Source organism: Coloeus monedula (genome assembly GCF_965178545.1).
Source record: "Coloeus monedula genome assembly, chromosome: 33".
NCBI lineage: Eukaryota > Metazoa > Chordata > Aves > Passeriformes > Corvidae > Coloeus > Coloeus monedula.
In genome coordinates this window covers 2,995,120-3,013,164 of record NC_138813.1, presented here as the reverse complement: position 1 = coordinate 3,013,164, position 18,045 = coordinate 2,995,120, and the positions used below count along the sequence as shown (strand labels likewise).

Genomic DNA, 18,045 nt, shown 5'->3' with positions numbered 1-18,045 from the left:
CTCAGGGATTCAAGGATTCAGGGAATGGGCTGGAATTCAGGGATCCAGGGAATTCAGGGATTGGGATGGAACTCAGGGATCCAGGACCTCAGGGATCCAGGGAATTCAGGGATCCAGGAACTCAGGGATTCAGGGAATTCAGGAACCCAGGGAATTCAGGGAATTCAGGGATCCAGGGAGGGGTGGGATCCAGGGAATTCGGGGATCCAGGGATTCAGGGAATTCAGGGTTTCAGGGATCCAGGGAATTCAGGAACCCAGGGATTCAGGGAATTCAGGGATCCAGGGAGGGGTGGGATTCAGGAATTCAGGGATGTAACTCAGGGATCCAGGACCTCAGGGATCCAGGGAATCCAGGGATCCAGGAACTCAGGGATTCAGGGATCCAGGACCTCAGGGATCCAGGGAATTCACGGATCCAGGACCTCAGGGATCCAGGGAATCCAGGGATTCAGGGATCCAGGGAACTCAGGGATCCAGGACCTCAGGGATCCAGGGAATTCACGGATCCAGGAACTCAGGGATCCAGGGATCCAGGGATTCAGGGATCCAGGGAACTCAGGGATCCAGGGAATTCACGGATCCAGGAACTCAGGGATCCAGGGCCTCAGGGATCCAGGGAATCCAGGGATTCAGGGATTGGGATGGAACTCAGGGATCCAGGGAATCCAGGGATTCAGGGATCCAGGGAACTCAGGGATCCAGGGAATTCACGGATCCAGGAACTCAGGGATCCAGGGATCCAGGGCCTCAGGGATCCAGGGAATCCAGCGATCCAGGCGGCCGAAATCCCAGGAAAAGCCCCATTCCCAACCCCCTGAAATTCCCAGCACGGCCCCTCCCCCCGCCCCTCCCCGCGGCCGCAGCGCGGGGGGAGGGGGAGGGGCGGGGGCTCCTCCTCCTCCTCCTCTTCCTCCTCCTCCTCCTTTTCCTTCTTTTCCTGCTCCTCCTTTTCCTCCTTTTCCTGCTTTTCCAGCTTTTTTTCCTCCTCCTCCTCCTCCTCCTCCTCCCGGGATCGCTCCCGGCCATGGAAGGCTCGGGACCCCCGGGGGGGGCGCGGGGGTCGCCGCCCCCCTGAAGCCACGGCGGGAAAGGTGAGTTTGGATCGGGGGGGAAAAAAAAAAAATCGGGAAAACCTGGGATAATCCACCCCCCCAAAAAAATCCCCCCCAAAAAAACCCCCAAAAAACCGGGATAAAATTGGGGAAAAATCGTGGAAAAAATCGGGGTAAAATCGGGGTAAAATCGGGAAAAAAATCGGGGTAAAATCGGGATAAAATCGGGAAAAAATCGGGGTAAAATCGGGATAAAATCGGGATAAAATGGGGGTAAAATCGGGAAAAACCCGGGATAAAATCGGGATAAAACCGGGAGAAACCGCATCCCCCCCCCCCTTCATCCATCCCCCTCCCCGCTTTTCCAGCCGCGACCCCTCCCAAATTTTCCAGCTTTTTAACCCTTCCCTGGAAAAGCCCGAACGCGGCTCCCAATCTTTTTTTGGGGGGATTTTGGGGTTTTTTTTGGGGGGGAGGGGTTGGATTTTTTTTTTAGGGACCGTTCCAACCCCATCCCATAAATCCGCCGTGTCATCGCCGCTTTTCCAGGTGTGGCTTTTCCAGGTGTGGCGCTTCCAGGTGTTCCCAAGGAACCATCCCCACCCTCCCTTCCCCCTCCCCCCACCGCGGGATTTTCCCGAATTCCGGCGAATCCATGGAAAAACGCGATTTGGGGGGGTTCCTATTTTTCTTTTCCCGTTTTTTTTTTCTTTTTCCCAGCGGGTTTTTTCCCGGTTTTTCCCCCCCGGGATGGCGCCCGGCACCTGCAATTCCCGATTTTTTTTCCTGCCTTGCTCCAAGCAGGGCGCGTCCTTCCCGCGTTGCGGCGCCGCGGTTGGAATTCTGCTCCCGAAAAATCCTTGGGAAAAAAAGCCCCTTAAAAAATCCCTGAAAAATCCCTCCCCAAATCCCACAAAAATCCCTTTTTTGGGGTTTTTTTGGTTGGTTTTTTTTTTTTTTTTGGGTTTTTTCCAAGTCCTTTGGAAGAGCTCCGGGAAGAAGGGGCGGCCGTGTCATTGAGGGCCGATCCCGCCGGGAATCGCTTCCCGAGGAAAACCGAGATGGAAAATGCGAAAAAAAAATCCGATTTCCCCACTCCGAACCAACCCCAAAATTCCAACGTTTTCATCGTTGTTTTTTTTTTTTAAATTGAATTTTCCCCGGGAATTCTGCAGCCCCGAGGGGGAAATTCCTACTGGGGATCCCCGGAAGAGCCTGAAAAATTCGCTTTTCTTCCCAGGAAAATCCCGGTTTTTTAATATTTTTTTCAGGGAAAAAAAGGGATTTTGAAGGCGTTTTGACCTTTAAGGTGAGACATTCCAGGGATGCTCCATTTTTTCCCCTGGATAATCGGAATTCTCCGGCACCTGGATGAGATTCCCCCTCCCCCTCTCTCCTTCAGCCCCCTTTTCCTTATATAATTTAGACCAGAATTCCACATTTTTCATCCCGGCAATGATTTTCCACGTTGGGAATCCAGGGATTTTGGTTGGCTTTTTTTAAAAATTCCTGGATTCTCTGCTTCCAAAGGAATTTTCTCCCAAGGCCTTGGGCCACACCTGGATTTTTGGCAACGTGCACCCGGCAATGGAGCTTTGGGGCTTGGAAAAGTGGGAGGAAAATCCCTTTTTCCACCTGGGAATGATCCCAAAATTGGTCAATCCCTGCTGGTTCTGCGATGGGTTTGGATTTGGGCCTGGATTTGATGGAATTTCTGGGAATTTGGAATGGTTTGGGTGGGAAAAAGGGACCTTGAAGGGGGATCCTGTTCCCTGGGCAGGGAAAATGGGATCTGGGGAGGGAAGAGGAAGGAATGTTACTGGTTTGAACTGGGAAAATCCCACATTCCCAAGGTTTTGGGGCAAAACTCTTGGAAGAAGGGTGGGTTGGAGGCTTTCCCCCCTCAAATCTTGGGATTTGGGCCTTGGCACTTCCCTCTTTCCCACTTATCCCTCAGAAATCTTGGAATTTGAGCTTGGCCTACTCCAAATCCTCCTTTTTCCCCTCAAATCTGGAAATTTTGGCCCTGACAGACCCCAAATCCCACTTTTTCCACTCCAAAACCCTGGAATTTTGGGCTCAGCCCATCCCTCTTTCCCAGTTTTCCCCTCAAATCTGGAAATTTTGGCCCTGGCAGATCCCAAATCCCACTTTTTCCACCCCAAAAACCTGGAATTTTGGGCTCAGCCCATCCCTCTTTCCCACTTTTCCCTCAGAAATCCTGGAATTTTGGGCTTGGCCTACTCCAAATCCTCCTTTTTCCCCTCAAATCCCGGGATTTTGAGCTTGGCACGTCCCTTTTTTTCCCACTTTTCCCCTCAAATCTTGGAATTTTGGCCCTGACAGACCCCAAATCCCACTTTTTCCATCCCAAAAAACAGGAATTTTGGGCTCAGCCCATCCCTCTTTCCCACCTTTCCCTCAGAAATCTTGGAATTTTGGGCTTGGCCTACTCCAAATCCTCCTTTTTCCCCTCAAATCCCGGGATTTTGGCCCTTTTCCCCCCACTTTTCCCCTCAAATCTTGGAATTTTGGCCCTGATAGACCCCAAATTCCCCCTTTCCCACTCCAAAAACTTGGAATTTTGGGCTCAGCCCATCCCTCTTTCCCACTTTTCCCTCAGAAATCTTGGAATTTTGGGCTTGGCCTACTCCAAATCCTCCTTTTTCCCCTCAAATCCCACTTTTTCCACTCCAAAAACTTGGAATTTTGGGCTCAGCCCATCCCTCTTTCCCACTTTTCCCTCAGAAATCCTGGAATTTTGGGCTTGGCCTACTCCAAATCCTCCTTTTCCCCTCAAATCCTGGGATTTTGAGCTTGGCACATCCCTTTCTTTCCCACTTTTCCCCCTCAAATCCTGGGATTTTTGATGTTGGCCTACTCCAAATCCCACTTCTTTCCTCAAATCCCGGGATATTGGCCCTGACAGACCCCAAATCCCACTTTTTCCATCCCAAAACCCAGGAATTTTGGGCTCAGCCCATCCCTCTTTCCCACTTTTCCCTCAGAAATCCTGGAATTTTGGGCTTGGCCTACTCCAAATCCTCCTTTTTCCCCTCAAATCTGGGAATTTTGGCCCCTTTTTTCCCACTTTTCCCTTCCAATCTTGGAACTGAGCCCAAATCCCGACGTTTTTCCTTGGAATTCTCTCGGAAAAGGGGAAAAGCCTCGTTCTCCTCAGCCTGGAGGAGCGACGGGCCAGGAAATTCCCAGGAATTGGGGAAAAAGGGAAATTCCCGGCGATTTCAGGGAATCCGCCCGGAGCTTTTGGGATTTGGGAATTTTCCCTTCGTTTCGGATGATGTTTAATGAGTTTTGTTTCGATTCTTTTCTTCTTTCTTCTAATTACTGTTATTCCGGCTCTTCTTCCTTCTAATTAACGGGAATTAATTATTCCTTTATTTCCGAGAGGTCTTTGAATTCTGAAATCCTTTTTATTGCTCTTCTTTGAAATCTTGTCACCGAAGTTGAGGATTGCAAGTCATTAATTTGAATTATTAAATTCAAAGCGAGGATTGAAAGTCATTAATTATTATTATTTATTATTATTATTATTATTATTATTATTTCTTTTGCAATGATCAGTTTTCCATTCATTGGGAATTTTGATTCTCATTTTTGCCCTTTTTCGTTGGAGTTGATTCCTGATTTTCGGTTTTAAAACGGCCACAATTTGTCGTTCTTTGGCATTTTTCTCATTTTTGCCCTTTTTCGTTGGGATTTATTCCCGCTCCTTTCTCACGGTTTCAAGTTTGAATTCCTATTTCCATATTTTATTCTGTCCCTTTTTTGTTCTTTTCCGCCCATTCCTGTTTCAAATTCTTTCTTTTATTTCGATTTTTCTTCATTTCTTATTTTGTCATTATTTGATTTTTATTATTCTATTTATTTTAATTGTCATTATTCTAATTTATTTTAATTTTATTTATTTTGTCATTATTTAAATTTTCTTTATTTTGTCATTATTTTAATTTTCTTTATTTTAATTTTCTTTATTTTAACCATCTTTATTTGACTTTTATTATTTTAATTTTCTTTATTTTAATTGTCATTATTGGACTTTTATTAGTTTAATTATCATTATTTTAATTTTATTTCTTTTACTTTTACTATTTTAATTTTCTTTATTTTAATCATCTTTACTTGACTTTTCTTATTTTAATTTTTATTACTTTAATTTTCTTTATATTAATTGTCATTATTTTTTTATTATTTTAATTTTCTTTATTTGAATCATTAATTGTCATTATTTTAATTTTCTTTGTAATTTGACTTTTATAAATTTAATTTTCTTTATTTTAATTGTCATTCTTTTACTTTTGTTTTAATTTTCTTTATTTTAATCATGATTTTGTCTTTATTTTACTTTTCTTATTTTAATTTTTCTTATTCTAATTGTCATTATTTTTTTATTATTTTAATTTTTATTTTGTCATTATTTGACTTTTATTATTTTAATTTTTATTTTGTCACTTTTAATTTTCTTTAATTGTCTTTATTTTACTTTTATTTTAATTTTTCTTATTTTAATTTTCTTGATTTCAATCTTCCTTATTTTCATTCTCATTATTTGACTTTTATTATTTTAATTTTATGTTCATTATTGGAATTTATTTTCATTTTTATCATTTTGTCATGACGTTGCTTTTATGATTCGAAATTTAATGATTTCATTTCCATTTCCTTCCTTCATCCTTTTCATTCCACCCTTTTAAAGGATTTGGAATTAAAAATTCACACTCATTTATTCATTTTGAATATTTTGATTTGTTCTTATTTCAAGTAGAGTCTGAAATTTGATTTCATTTCAATTTTAGTTCGATTTTAATGAAAATTTTCTTTACCTTTTCTTTACATTTTATTCAAATTTAAAGACAATTCGAAACTTCATCCGAATTTTAATGGTTTTCTTGTCTTTTTAATTTTTTCCTTGATTTTTGGGCGGTTTTCCCCCCAATTTTGGATGCATTTCCCCCATTTTGGGTGGATTTTTGCCCACTTGGATTCTCCAGGTTCATCCCCAGCCCCATCTCTCATCCCAAGGCTCATCCCAAGATTTTTTTTGGGAGGATTTGAGGCTTTTCATGGAGTTTTTATCCAGCTGGGATTGGGGTTGGAGCAGCTGCTTCTTCCAGGGGGGAAAAGTGAGAAAACATCCCAAAAAAACCTCCAAAAAATGTGGGAAAATCTTCCAAAAAAACCTCTAAAAAGTGGGAAAATCTTCCAAAAAACCTCCAAAAAAAAAAAAGTGGGAAAATTATCCCAAAATAAATCCCAAAATGTGGGAAAATCGTCCCAAAAAACCCCCCAAAAGTGGGAAAATCTTCCCGAAAAAAGCCCCCAAAAATGTGGGAAAATCATCCCAAAATAAATCCCAAAAAGAGGGAGAATCATCCCAAAATAAATCCCAAAATGTGGGAAAGTCGTCCCAAAATAAATCTCCAAAAGTGGGAAAAACATTCCCAAAATAAACCCCAAAAAGTGGGAAAATCATCCCAAAAATCCTCCAAAAAAAAGTGGGAAAATCTTCCCAAAAAAACCTCCAAAAATGTGGGAAAATCATCCCAAAAAACTCCAAAAAAGTGGGAAAATCATCCCAAAAAACCCCAAAAAGTGGGAAAATCATCCCAAAACCCCCCGGGAACAACAAAACCCCAAATTCCCTTTTTTGGGGGTTTTTCCCTTGGATTTCCCGGGAATTTGGGGCCGATTCCCCTCCCCCCACCGGAATTTCCGGAAGAATTCGGCTTTGGGGAGAATCCCCAGGGATTTTCCGCTCCTTTTCCCAGGTTTTTTTGGGAGGTTTCTTGGCCGTGGCCCAGATTTGGAGGAAAATTCGGGAGGAGTGGAGCCAGGTTGGAAAAATTCCAGGGGGTAATGGAGGGGAAAAAATGGGAATTCCGGCGGATTTGGGGAGGCTGGGAGGAATTGGAGGGGGAATTCTGCCAGTTTTTCCCAAATTCATCCCCATTTTCCTGGAATTTTCCCAGTTTTTCCCGATTTCCACCCCATTTTCCTGGATTTTGCCCAGTTTTTCCCAAATTCATCCCCATTTTCCTGGATTTTGCCCAATTTTTCCCAAATTAATCCCCATTTCCATGGAATTCTCCCATTTTCCCCCAAATTAATCCCGATTTTCCTGGATTTTGCCCAATTTTTCCCAAATTAATCCCCATTTTCCATGGAATTTTCCCAATTTTTCCCAAATTAATCCCCATTTCCCATGGAATTTTCCCAGTTTTTCCCGATTTCCACCCCATTTCCATGGAATTTTCCCAATTTTTCCCCAAATTAATCCCCATTTTCCTGGATTTTGCCCATTTTTTCCCAATTTCCACCCCATTTCCATGGAATTTTCCCAATTTTCCCCCAAATTAATCCCCATTTTCCTGGATTTTGCCCAGTTTTTCCCAAATTAATCCCCATTTTCCATGGAATTTTCCCAATTTTTCCCAAATTAATCCCCATTTCCATGGAATTCTCCCAATTTTTCCTCAAATTAATCAACATTTTCCTGGATTTCTCCCATTTTTCCCAAATTCATCCCCATTTTCCTGGAATTTTCCCAGTTTTTCCCGATTTCCACCCCATTTCCATGGAATTCTCCCATTTTTCCCAACTTCATCCCCATTTCCATGGAATTCTCCCATTTTTTCCCAATTTCCACCACATTTTCCTGGATTTTGCCCAGTTTTTCCCAAATTAATCCCCATTTTCCTGGATTTCTCCCAGGTTTTCCCAACTTCATCCCCATTTTCCTGGAATTCTCCCATTTTTTCCCCAAATTAATCCACATTTTCCTGGATTTCTCCCATTTTTCCCAACTTCATCCCCATTTTCCCGGAATTTTCCCATTTTTTCCCAAATTCCACCACATTTTCCTGGATTTCTCCCAATTTTTCCCAAATTAATCCCCATTTTCCTGGAATTCTCCCATTTTTTTCCCAAATTAATCCACATTTTCCTGGAATTCTCCCAGGTTTTCCTCTCAGGATGGAATCTTGACCCTAAACCCGGTTTTAACCCCCAAAACTCCACCCATCCCCCCAAACCCCTCCCGAATTCCACCGTATTTCCACATTTTCACCGATTTTCACCGATTTTCCCCCGTTTTTCCCGCCCAGGCTCGGGATTCTCCTCACAACGGAGTTTCCTCGACCTCTCAGGATGGAATTTGACCCTAAACCCGGTTTTAACCCCCAAAACTCCACCCATTCCCCCAAACCCCTCCCGAATTCCACCTCATTTTCACCGATTTTCACCGATTTTCACCGATTTTCACCGATTTTCCCCGTTTTTCCAGCCCAGGCTTGGGATTCTCCTCACAACGGAGTTTCCTCGACCTCTCAGGATGGAATTTGACCCTAAACCCGGTTTTAACCCCCAAAACTCCACCCATCCCCCCAAACCCCTCCCGAATTCCGCCGTATTTCCACATTTTCACCAATTTTCCCCATTTTTCCTTCTCAGCTTTGGGATTTTCCTCAGGATGGAGAAATCCCAGGATGGAATCTTGACCCTAAACCCGGTTTTAACCCCCAAAACTCCACCCATCCCCCCAAACCCCTCCCGAATTCCACTGCAATTTCACCGATTTTCACCGATTTTTCCCATTTTTCCAGCCCAGGCTCGGGAATTTCCTCAGGATGGAGAACTGGACACCTCTCAGGATGGAATTTGACCCTAAACCCGGTTTTAACCCCCAAAACTCCACCCATTCCCCCAAACCCCTCCCGAATTCCACCTCATTTTCACCGATTTTCCCCCGTTTTTCCAGCCCAGGCTCGGGAATTTCCTCAGGATGGAGAACTTCTGGACACCTCTCAGGATGGAATTTGACCCTAAACCCGGTTTTAACCCCCAAAACTCCACCCATCCCCCCAAACCCCTCCCAAATCCCACCTCATTTTCACCGATTTTCCCCCGTTTTTCCAGCCCAGGCTCGGGATTCTCCTCACAACGGAGTTTCCTCGACCTCTCAGGATGGAATTTGACCCTAAACCCGGTTTTAACCCCCAAAACTCCGCCCATCCCCCCAAACCCCTCCCGAATTCCACTGCAATTTCACCGATTTTCACCGATTTTGCCCCGTTTTTCCAGCCCAGGCTCGGGAATTTCCTCAGGATGGAGAACTGGACACCTCTCAGGATGGAATTTGACCCTAAACCCGGTTTTAACCCCCAAAACTCCACCCATCCCCCCAAACCCCTCCCAAATCCCACCTCATTTTCACCGATTTTCCCCCGTTTCTCCAGCCCAGGCTCGGGAATTCTCTCCCCCCCGGCCGACGATGGAAAATCTCCTGCTCCCGCTCCTGATTTTCACCACCACGGCCGCCACGACTTCTTCTCCTCCTCCTCCTCCTCCTCCTCCTTGCCCCAAGCGCTGCTCGTGCCAGAACCTCTCGCCGTCCTTCACCATCCTGTGCACCAAGACCGGCCTCCTCTTCGTGCCGTCCGGCATCGACCGGCGCACGGCCGAGCTGCGCCTCATGGACAACTTCATCACCACCCTGCGCAAGCGCGACTTCGCCAACATGACGCAGCTGATCCACCTGACGCTGTCGCGCAACACCATCAGCCAGATCATGCCTTACGCCTTCTCCGACCTCAAGGGCCTCCACGCCCTCCACCTGGACAGCAACCGCTTGACGTCGATCAACGAAGAGCATTTCAAGGGGTTGATTAACCTCCGCCACTTAATTCTCAGCAACAACCAGCTCAGCTTCATCTCGCCCAGATCTTTGGATGATTTCCTGGAGACCATCGAGGATCTGGATTTGTCCTACAACAACCTGGTGGACGTTCCGTGGGCGACGGTGGCCAAGCTGTCCAACGTCAACACGGTGAGTTTGGATCACAACCTCATCGAGTTTGTTCCCGAGGGGATTTTTTCCAACCTCCACAAGCTGGCCCGGTTGGACATGACCTCCAACAAGCTCAAGAAGATCCCGCCGGATCCGTTGTTTTCCCGCATCCCCGTCTACGCCAAATCCAAAGGTTCCCCGCTGACCTCGCTGGTGCTGAGCTTCGGCGGGAACCCCCTGCACTGCAACTGCGAGCTGGTTTGGCTGCGGCGCTTGACGCGGGAGGACGACCTGGAAACCTGCGCCTCGCCGCCGGAATTGATGGGAAAATACTTCTGGAGCATCCGGGAGGAGGAATTCGTCTGCGAGCCGCCCATGATCACGCACAGAACGCCGAAACTGGTGACGGCCGTGGGCCAGAGCGCGTCGCTGAAGTGCAAAGCCGTGGGCGACCCCGATCCCTACGTGCGCTGGATCGCTCCCGACGGGAAGTTGGTGGCCAACACGTCGCGGACGGTTTCCTACGAGAACGGCACCTTGGACATCTTGGAAGCGGCGCTGGGGGATCAGGGAACGTTCACCTGCATCGCCTCCAACGCCGCCGGAGAGTCGACGGCGCCCGTGGAATTCCGGGTGACGCCGGACGCCAACGGCACCGAGTGCGAGGAGGAGGAGGCGGGGAAGAAAGGGACGGCGGGGCCGGAGCCGTCGGATATCCTGATTTCCGCCAAATCCAGCTTTTCCAACGATTCCAAGCTGGAGAAAGGGGACAGGGGTGGGGTGGTGGTGGCCGAGGTGACGGCGACGTCGGCGCTGATCCGGTGGCCGCCGCAGGAGCAGCTGGAAGGGCTCCGGATGTACCAGATCCAGTACAACAGCTCCGGGGATGAGATCCTGGTTTATAGGTGAGGATTGTCCTCCCGGGAAAAAAAAAAAAACCCAACAAATTTGGGATGGGAAGGGGTGGAAAAGGTGGTGAGGGGAAGGAAGGGAGGTGGAGAAAAGGTTGGGAAAGGGTGTGGAGAGTATGGGAGAAGGGTTGGGAAAGGGGTTGGGAAATGGGAAATGGGGTGGGGAAGGGTCGGGAAATGTGGAAAAGTGGCTGGAATCCATGGGAATAGGGGTGAAATCCATGGGAAAGGGCTGGAAATCCATGGAAAAGGGATGAGATCCATGGAAAAGGGCCTGAAACTATGGGAAAGGGCTGGAAATCCATGGAAAATTGGGCTGAAATCCATGGAAAAAGGGCTGGAAATCCATGGGAAAAGGGGCTGGAAAAGGGGCTGAAATCCACGGAAAAGGGGCTGGAAAGGGGGCTGAAAACCTGGGGGAAAAAGGGGTGAAAACCATGGGAAAAAGGGCTGGAAATCCATGGGAAATGGGGCTGGGAAAGGGGCTGAAATCCATGGGAAATGGGGCTGAAATCCGTGGGAAATGGGGCTGAAATCCGTGGGAAAAGGGCTGAAATCCATGGGAAAAGGGGCTGGAAAAGGGGCTGAAATCCATGGAAATGGGGCTGGGAAAGGGGCTGAAATCCATCGAAATGGGGCTGAAATCCATGGGAAATGGGGCTGGAAAAGGGGCTGAAATCCATGGGAAATGGGGCTGAAATCCATGGGAGAAGAGGCTGGAAAAGGGGCTGGAATCCATGGGAAAAGGGGCTGGGAAAGGGGCTGAAATCCATGGAAATGGGGCTGAAATCCATGGGAGAAGAGGCTGGGAAAGGGGCTGAAATCCATGGGAAATGGGGCTGGAAAAGGGGCTGAAATCCATGGGAAAAGGGGCTGGGAAAGGGGCTGAAATCCATGGAAATGGGGCTGAAATCCATGGGAAATGGGGCTGGAAAAGGGGCTGAAATCCATGGGAAAAGGGGCTGGGAAAGGGGCTGAAATCCATGGGAAATGGGGCTGGAAAAGGGGCTGAAATCCGTGGGAAATGGGGCTGAAATCCATGGGAAAAGGGGCTGGAAAAGGGGCTGAAATCCACGGAAATAGGGCTGGGAAAGGGGCTGAAATCCATGGGAAATGGGGCTGGGAAATGGGGCTGAAATCCGTGGGAAAAGGGGCTGGAAAAGGGGCTGAAATCCATGGGAAAAGGGGCTGGGAAAGGGGCTGAAATCCGTGGGAAATGGGGCTGAAATCCATGGGAAAAGGGGCTGAAAAAGGGGCTGAAATCCATGGGAAAAGGGGCTGGAAAAGGGGCTGAAATCCACGGAAAAAGGGCTGAAATCCATGGGAAAAGGGGCTGGAATAAGGGGCTGAAATCCACGGAAAAAGGGCTGAAATCCATGGGAAAAGGGGCTGGGAAAGGGGCTGAAATCCATGGGAAAAGGGGCTGGGAAAGGGGCTGAAATCCATGGAAATGGGGCTGAAATCCATGAAAAATGGGGCTGAAATCCATGGGAAATGGGGCTGAAATCCACGGGAAACAGGCTGCAATCCACGGGAAATGGGGCTGAAATCCATGAAAAACACGGCTGAAATCCATGGGAAACAGGGGCTGCAATCCACGGGAAACAGGGCTGAAATCCATGAAAAACACGGCTGAAATCCACAGAAAATGGGCCAAAATCCCCGAAAAAATCGCCGGAAATCCCCCAAAACCCCACTGCCCTCCCTTTCCCCCTTTCCCCTTGGCTCTCGCAGGATGATCCCGGCCCCCAGCGCCTCCTTCTCGCTGTCGGACCTGGCCCCGGGCCGCGATTACGAGCTCTGCGTGCTGGCCGTGTTCTCGGACGCTCGGACATCGCTGCCGGCCACGCGGCCGCTGGGCTGCTCGCGCTTCTCCACGCGGCCGGAATCGCGGCCGTGCCGCTCGCTGCAGGCGCAGTTCCTGGGAGGGACCATGATCATCGTCATCGGCGGCATCATCGTGGCCTCGGTGCTGGTGTTCATCTTCATCCTCCTGATGAAGTACAAGATCCACAACAACCACCCCAAATCCAAAGGGAAATCCAACGTCTGCTCGCAGACCAACGGCTCCCAGAGCGGCTCCATGGGCAGGTCCAGCTCCAAGCTGGCCGAGAGGAGGGAGAGTTGGAGTTTGGAATGTTCCGGAGGGCTCGGGGACAAAGGGGAAGGGGTGGAGGTGGGGTCGTGAGGAGGAGGAGGAGGGGAGGGGGGGGGGCGGGGGATGGAGCGTCGGGAATTGCTCCAAGGACACGTCTGGAGCTTCTGGAATCGCTCTGGGAGCTCTGGGATCGCTCTGGGAGCTCCAGAACCAATCCAAGGACACCTCTGGAGCTTCTGGAATCGCTCTGGGAGCTCTGGGGTCACTCTGGGAGCTCCAGAACCATTCCAAGGACACCTCTGGAGCTTCTGGGATCGCTCTGGGAGCTCCAGAACCAATCCAAGGACACGTCTGGAGCCTCTGGGATGGCTCTGGGAGCTCCAGAACCATTCCAAGGACACCTCTGGAGCCTCTGGGATGGCTCTGGGAGCTCTGGGATCACTCTGGGAGCTCTGGGATCACTCCGGGAGCTCCAAAACCACTCCAAGGACACCTCTGGAGCTTCTGGGATGGCTCTGGGAGCTCTGGGATCGCTCCAAGGACACCTCTGGAGCTTCTGGGATCACTCCAGGAGCTCTGGGATCACTCTGGGAGCTCCAGAACGACTCCAAGGACACCTCTGGAGCTTCTGGAATCGCTCTGGGAGCTCTGGGATCGCTCCAGGAGCTCTGGGATCACTCTGGGAGCTCTGGGATCACTCCAGGAGCTCCAGAACCATTCCAAGGACACCTCTGGAGCTTCTGGAATCGCTCTGGGAGCTCTGGGATCGCTCTGGGAGCTCCAGAACTATTCCAAGGACACCTCTGGAGCCTCTGGGATCACTCCAGGAGCTCTGGGGTCGCTCTGGGAGCTCCAGAACCAATCCAAGGACACGTCTGGAGCCTCTGGGATCGCTCTGGGAGCTCCAGAACCAATCCAAGGACACGTCTGGAGCCTCTGGGATCGCTCTGGGAGCTCCAGAACCAATCCAAGGACACCTCTGGAGCCTCTGGGATCACTCTGGGAGCTCTGGGATCACTCCAAGGACACCTCTGGAGCCTCTGGGATCACTCCAGGAGCTCTGGGATCACTCCAGGAGCTCCAGAACGACTCCAAGGACACCTCTGGAGCTTCTGGGATCACTCCAGGAGCTCTGGGAGCTCCAGGATCACTCCAAGGACACGTCTGGAGCCTCTGGGATGGCTCTGGGAGCGCTCCAGGAGCTCTGGGGTCGCTCTGGGAGCTCCAGAACCATTCCAAGGACACCTCTGGAGCTGTTTGGACACCTCTGGGATCGCTCCGGGAGCTCCAGAACCTCCGGAACCGCTCCGAGAACCCATCCAGAGCCTCTCCAGAACCGCTCCAAGGACCCCTCCAGAAGCACCCAGACACCTCTGGAGCGGCTCCAAGGCCTGCAGAACCTCCTGGAACTGCTCCAGAACCTTCAGAACGGCTCCAGAACCTCCTGGAACTGCTCCAGGGACTCCTCCGGAGCTTTTCCAACCCCTCCAGAACCTCCGGAGTTACCCCAGAACCTCCCGGAACCTCTCCAGAACCTCCTGGAACCGCTCCGGAACCGCTCCGGGAGCTTTTCCCGACGCATCCGGAACCGCCCAGAACCTCTGGAGCGGCTCCAAGGCCTCCAGAACCTCCTGGAACGGCTTCAGAACCTCCTGGAACAACTCCAGAACCTCCTGGAACGGCTTCAGAACCTTTGGAACAACTCCAGAACCTCCTGAAACGGCTCCAGAACCTTCAGGAACTGTTCCAGAACCTCCTGGAACTGCTCCAGAACCTTCAGGAACTGTTCCAGGACCTCCTGGAACGGCTCCAGAACCGCTCCAGGAGCTTTTCCCGACGCGTCCAGAACCGCCCAGAACCTTCTGGAGCCAGAACCTCCAGGAAACTGCTCCAGAACCTCCAGGAAACGGCTCCAGAACCTCCTGGAACTGCTCCAGAACCTTTGGAACAACTCCAGAACCTCCTGGAACTGCTCCAGGGACTCCTCCAGAGCTTTTCCAACCCCTCCAGAACCTCCCGGAACCTCTCCAGAACCTCCTGGAACCTCTCCAGAACCTCCTGGAACCGCTCCGGGACCGCTCCGGGAGCTTTTCCCGACGCATCCGGAACCGCCCAGAACCTCCCGGAGCGGCTCCGGAAGCTCTCCCAGGACACCTCCGGACTCATTCCAAGGCTTCCAGAACCTCGGGAGCCGCTCCGGAGCCGCTCCCAGGACTCCTCCGGAGTTGGATTTTAAGCTTCACTCTCGTCTATTTTTAAGCTCAGATGGTTTCAAAGATATTTTTTTAGATCCTTGTCCACGGACATCCTTCGGGAATTTTCTTTGGGAATTTCGGATCCGTCCCCTTCCCTCCCCCGAGCCTGGGACTCCCAAAAGGGATTTTTTTTTTTTTTTTTTTTCTGAGATTTTTTTGGGGGTTTTTTTGGGAATTTTTATGATGTTTTTAAGGATTTTTTTTTGGAATTTTTCTGAAATTTATTTGGAATTTTTGGGGAATTTTTTGGGATTTTTTGGGGATTTTTTTGGGAGTTTTTTGGGAGTTTTTTGGGAATTTTTTGGGATTTTTTTGGGAATTTTTTGGGAGTTTTTTGGGAATTTTTTTTGGATTTTGGGGGAATTTTTTGGATTTTTTTTTTGGATTTTTTTTTTTAAATGTTTAAAAAATTATTTTGGAATTTTTTGGGGGGATTTTTGGGAATATTTTTCGTAATGTTAAACCATTTTTTTTTATTATTTTTTTTGAAATTTTTTGGGAACGTTTAAAAATTTTCTTTGGAATTTTTGGAATATTTTTTGGGATTTTTTTTTGGTTTTTAAATTTTTTTGTTGTTGTTTTTGGAATGCTTAAAAAATCTTTGGGATTTTTTTTGGAACTTTAAAAATTTTTTTGGATTTTTTTTCGATTTTTTTTTTTTGAATGCTTTTTAAAAAAATTTTTTGGAATTTGTTGGAATTTGTTGGGAATTTGTTTTATGGAATTTTTAATATTTATTTATTTATTTAGGGGGGAGGATTTTTTTGGAATTTGTTGGAATTCCTTGGAATTTTTAATACTAATTTATTTATTTATTTATTTATTTATTTGGAGAGGGGAGGAATTTTTTTGGAAATTTTTTTGAATTTGTTGGAATTTTTTTGGAATTTGTTATTTGGAATTTTTAATATTCTTTTATTTATTTATTTATTTATTTGGGGGGGGGGGGAGAATTTTTTTTGGGAGGATTTTTTGGGGGATTTTTTCATCGTTGGTTTTTTTTTTTTCCCCCCGGCATTGGATCCGAGACTTTTTTTGGTAAAAAAAAAAAAGGAAAAAAAAACCAAAAAAAGATTAAAAAAAGACAAAATAACACCAAAAAAAAAAAACAAAAAAAAAAAAAAAGGGAAAAAAAAGGAAAAAGAAGAAAATCCCGGGAATTTTTTTTCGGTTTCAAATCCAGCCGGGAATCCCCTCGGGATCCCCCCGGAAACAAAAAAAAAGGGGAAAAACCGCTGGAATTCTTCATCGCTCCGAGGATTTGTTATAAAAATTCTTAATTTCGCAATTCTGAGTGGGTTTTTTGGGGGGAATTCGGGGGGATTTGGGGTGGAGAATTCTGAGAGAGCCTGAAAAAGTTGGAGAATGGGAAAAAATGGGGGGAAATGGGGGAAAATGGGGGGGAAATGGGGGAAATGAGGAAAAATGGGGGGAAATGAGGAAAAATGGGGGGGAATGGGAAAAATGAGGAAAACTGGGGGAAATGAGAAAAAATTGAGGGAAAATGGGGGGGAAATGAGGGAAAAATGAGAGAAAATGAGGAAAAATGAGGGAAAATGGGGGGAAATGAGGAAAAGGGAGGAAATGGAGAAAAATGGGGGAAAAACGGGAAAATTAGGCAAATGGGGAAAAATGGGGGAAAATGGGGGGAAAATGGAGAAAAATGGGGGGAAATAGGAAAATGAGGAAAAATGGGGGGAAAATGGGAAAAAAATGAGGGGAAATGGGGGGAATTGGAGAAAAATGGGGAAAAAATGGGGGGAAATGGGGAAAAAATGGGGGGAAAATGAGGAAAAAATGGGGAAAAATGCAGGAATTGGAAAAAATGGGGAAGAATGGGGGAAATGAGGAAAAATTAGGAAAAATGGGGGAAATGGGGGAAAATGGAGAACATTTGAGGGGAAAATGGGGAAAAATTGAGGGAAAAATGGGGAAAATGGGGGAAATGGGAAAAAAATGAAGGAAAAGGGGATTTGAGGAGTTCTGGGAATGGTGGTGAAGAGGATCTGATGAACTTTAGGGAGGAAATGGGGAAAAATGGGAGGGAAATGGGAAAAATGGGGGGGGGGAATGGGGAAAAAAAGGGAAAATGGGGGGAAAATGGAAAAAAATGGGGGAAAATGGGGAAAAATGGGGGAAAAAAGCTCTTTGGGTGTTCCTTGGATCCATGGATGGGACATTCCAGGATTTTCCTGCAGCTCCAGCAGAATTCCAGGGATTCAGGTGGGTTTTTGGGATCCCCAGGTGGAATTTTGGGGCCCTCAGGTGGAATTTTGGGATCCCCAGGTGGAATTTTGGGACCCCAGGTGGAATTTTGGGACCTTCAGGTGGAATTTTGGGGCCCTCAGGTGGAATTTTGGGGCTCCCAGGTGGAATTTTGGGGCCCTCAGGTGGAATTTTGGGGCTCCCAGGTGGAATTTTGGGATCCCCAGGTGGAATTTTGGGACCCCAGGTGGAATTTTGGGACCTTCAGGTGGAATTTTGGGGCTCCCAGGTGGAATTTTGGGACCTTCAGGTGGAATTTTGGGATCCCCAGGTGGAATTTTGGGGCTCCCAGGTGGAATTTTGGGGCCCTCAGGTGGAATTTTGGGGCTCCCAGGTGGAATTTTGGGGCCCTCAGGTGGAATTTTGGGGCTCCCAGGTGGAATTTTGGGACCGCAAGCCCTCTGAAATTAAGATTAAAACCCCCAAATCCCCCCAAAATTCCCCAAATTCCCCCAAAATTGAGGATGCAAAGACCCCAAACCCTCCCAGGGCAGCGTTTCTTGAAGCCACCACAAACCACGGGAATTTTGAGGGGAAAACTCAAGAATTTCGGAATTTTTTCAGGATTTGGGGGATCCAGAGGAACCCAACCCCCCCAAAATTTGCGATAAACCCCAAACCTCCCCCCCCAAAAATCAACACAAAGGCCCCAAACC

General features: G+C 47.8%; 1 protein-coding gene across 1 annotated transcript; it reads left to right on the top strand.

The window, feature by feature from the left end:
* Positions 1-9,344: 9,344 nt before the first annotated feature.
* On the top strand, positions 9,345-15,105 carry LOC309583846 (leucine-rich repeat and fibronectin type III domain-containing protein 1-like protein; the record flags this gene model as incomplete). The annotated part of the gene is made up of 3 exons (XM_082299673.1): positions 9,345-10,765; positions 12,506-12,955; positions 14,466-15,105. The coding sequence occupies 3 exons, from the start codon at positions 9,345-9,347 to the stop codon at positions 15,103-15,105; spliced, it is 2,511 nt and encodes an 836-aa protein (XP_082155799.1).
* Between the last annotated feature and the right edge of the window lie 2,940 nt (positions 15,106-18,045).